Source organism: Apis dorsata, unplaced genomic scaffold (genome assembly GCF_000469605.1).
Source record: "Apis dorsata unplaced genomic scaffold, Apis dorsata 1.3 scaffold_739, whole genome shotgun sequence".
Classification (NCBI taxonomy): domain Eukaryota; kingdom Metazoa; phylum Arthropoda; class Insecta; order Hymenoptera; family Apidae; genus Apis; species Apis dorsata.
This window is the reverse complement of record NW_006263900.1, coordinates 69,869-73,078: the sequence shown is the minus strand read 5'-3', so window position 1 is coordinate 73,078 and position 3,210 is coordinate 69,869. Positions and strand designations below refer to the sequence as shown.

Sequence of the window (3,210 nt, the reverse complement as noted above, 5' to 3'; positions counted from 1 at the left end):
CTAGTAACATGATACTCATAAATATATATATATATATATATATATATATATATATAATCGTACATATTTTAAATCGGTTATAAATATTTTTAACCAACATAAAAATTGAAAAAATGAATGTTATGCTATTTGTTGTAAAACATAAAAGTAAATAACAAAAATAGATAACGATAGATATTGTTTTACAAAGATGAATGTAACCTTCATTTTTTTTGACGCTATTGTAGTTCCAACTTGAAAATTATTGTAAAATTACTGTAAATGTTTCGCTTATTATTATTTTTTTTTTTACTTGTTCTACAAGCATATAATTTTTTTTATAGAAATATTGTTTTTAATTTATAGTAAATGCATCGCAATGTCTTTTTTTACTTGGAAAGGAAGCAACCGTTCCGAAAATATTGAACATACTGGACACAATTTACAAGATGGTCTTTTTCAAATCGCATCTCAAGCTTGTCATATTTTAGTACAAGTAAGTTTAATAGAATTAAATAATTCGAGAATTTCTTTTGTTTCTATTTTTTTATTTTTAAATTTATTTATTTGTAAATTTATGTGTATACGCTTATGTATATATATTTGAAATATTTTTTCTTTTGTTATATATTCCATTTATTAACTAATTTTTTAATTATTTTAATTAATTATCTTGTGCATAATTTTATTAATTGATAAAATTTGATTTAAAAGGTAAATAATACGCATAATATTTCGTACGGTGGAAACAATAATGTAAAGAATATTGCATATTCCAAATGTTTAAAGAGTGATAAAGATTCAACACGATTGGCAGCTTCTTCCACGACTAAAGGAACTACCACAGTCAAATCTTATTCAAAATATATGAAAGATCAAGACAAAGATCAGGATATTGTCGTTCTATTACCACATCGTAAAAACAGAACACCTCTTATTAAACATAAATTATCTGTATGTATAATTACGTAAGCTTTCCTTTTTCTTTTATTTCAAACACTTTTATTCTGTAAGCAAAATAAAATTTTATCACAGACAGTTTCGGAAAATGCTAGATTAGAATTGAATTCATCAAAATATACCAGCGGTAGTGAAAATAATGGTAATTCTGCTGGTAATAATATCGTATCCGATGATGATTTCGAATTATGGGATCATTCTGGTTTTATGTTGAGAAACGATGCAGATGATCCAATAATGAATGGGAAGTTAGTATATATTTTTATTATAAATTTCAATTTTAATAAAATATAAAGAACAATTGATAAAAAAAAAAAGAAATGATTTATTACTTATGTCAATATTATATGTTATCGAAACAGATGGGGAGGTGCTCAAGGATGGTGTAAGCCAAGTTGCATTCCAATCACAGTTATATTAATTTTGATTGTGCTAGTTGTTTTATTACCATTATTAGATCATGCAGCAGATAAATATGCATTAAATGATACGGATTTAGATATTGATTCTAATTGCATGGAAGGCTGTAATTTATCTTTTGTTGAAACTTTACCAGTAGGCATGAATTATATAAATAACACTGTTTTCCTTGATAATACTTATGATTCCTGGATCAAACTTATTTCATTAGCACGACAAAAAATAGAAATAGCATCGTTTTATTGGACTATGAAGAGAGAAGATGTATATTCAGATGATACTGCAAAACAAGTAAGAAACTGAATAAAGAGTAAATAAATAGAGTTTAAACTTAAAGATTGTATTTTTTTTTCAATTATATGTTCTAGGGCGAAGAAATTTTTCGTTTGCTTCTCCAAGCGGGAAGAGATCGAAAGATTTTGTTGAAAATAACGCAAAATATGCCATCACAAATTAGTCCGAACATTAATACAGAAATTTTGATGAAAAAAGCGCACGCTAAGGTAACATTGGATTGTTAAAAAAAAAAAGATACATTCCAAAGTAGATATACACGCTATGATATTATGTTTAATAATATATGTTTATTAATGTTTAATAATAAGATACATCTTGACACTTTACAACAATTTATCTAAATGTTGTTATATAAATATTGATAAAATTTCGATAGGTTAAAAATTTAAACTTCGCGGGATTATTCGGAGGAGGAGTACTTCACTCAAAATTATGGCTTATTGACAGAACACATCTATATGTAGGTTCCGCGAATATGGACTGGCGTTCACTTACACAAGTAAAAGAGCTTGGTTTAACCATTTTAAATTGCAGTTGCCTGGCAAACGATTATGCCAAGATTTTCGATGTAAGTCAGTTACATCGAAATTATATTTTTTTTTAATACTTTCGTATATTAATATTTTAAAATTAAAACTAAAATTTTTACAATATATTATAGATTTATTGGACAGTAGGTGAAAATGGTAAAATACCATCTGTTTGGCCAGACATTTTTAATACAAAGATCAACTTAAAGAATCCAATAAACTTTACTTATATGAACAATAAATATAAAGCATTTGTCGCTGTAAGTGTGATATTTCTATGAAAATAGTACTCAGTATGAAATCTAATTTTAAATAAAAAAAAAAAAATAATATTTGTACTATACAACTATGTATTTTAGAGTTCACCTCCACCATTTTCGCCCAAAGATAGAACCAATGATGTGGATGCTATTCTTTATTGTATCGAAAGAGCAGAGAAATTTATTTATATTTCTGTAATGGATTATTTTCCATTAACTGTATATACACCTAAAATAAAGTACGTATTTATCAATATAGTTACTGATATATTTGTTAATTTATTTTTTATTTATATTTTATTTATATTAATAAATATGAGTACATAGAATTGAATGTATGCATGTATAATATTTTATATGTATTATACTCACAGAATTAATAAAATTAAATTTTCATTCAAAAATTGCTGATATTTAAACTATTATAACTTTATAAAAAATAATCATACAACATAATTTATTTAAAATTATTTTAAACTAAAACTAAATTTTAAACGAATGTAAAATCAAAAATAAATATTCTTTTTTTATAAATATTATTTTTATATATCATTCATTAAAAATTTATTTAAAAATTATTTATAATAAAACGTGTAAAATATTAAGTCCAAATATTTGTAATGAAATTACAAATTGCGATTTCATTTTATTTTTTTTATTTCAAATTTATAATCGCATTAATATCGTAATAAATCGTATTAATAATATGTATTAATAATTTAGTTAAATAATTAAATTAATTAAATAAGTTGTATATATATATT

The 3,210-nt window shown here is 23.6% G+C and overlaps 1 protein-coding gene across 5 annotated transcripts in view; it reads left to right on the top strand.

Moving 5' to 3' along the window:
- The window catches only part of LOC102671188 (phospholipase D3-like), an 11,658-nt gene that overhangs the window by 6,041 nt on the left and 2,407 nt on the right, over nt 1-3,210 (top strand). For 2 of the 5 annotated variants that reach the window (XM_031513777.1, XM_031513776.1), the window contains exons 2-9: nt 344-475; nt 694-933; nt 1,015-1,187; nt 1,302-1,650; nt 1,728-1,862; nt 2,033-2,224; nt 2,318-2,446; nt 2,546-2,685. In XM_031513777.1, the coding sequence (XP_031369637.1) occupies nt 359-475; nt 694-933; nt 1,015-1,187; nt 1,302-1,650; nt 1,728-1,862; nt 2,033-2,224; nt 2,318-2,446; nt 2,546-2,685 (1,475 nt within the window). In that variant the 5' untranslated portion in view covers nt 344-358. Of the gene's footprint in view, nt 1-343; nt 476-693; nt 934-1,014; nt 1,188-1,301; nt 1,651-1,727; nt 1,863-2,032; nt 2,225-2,317; nt 2,447-2,545; nt 2,686-3,210 lie in introns of those variants that run through there. The other 3 variants (XM_006622680.2, XM_031513775.1, XM_006622684.2) reach the window with 3 other exon arrangements.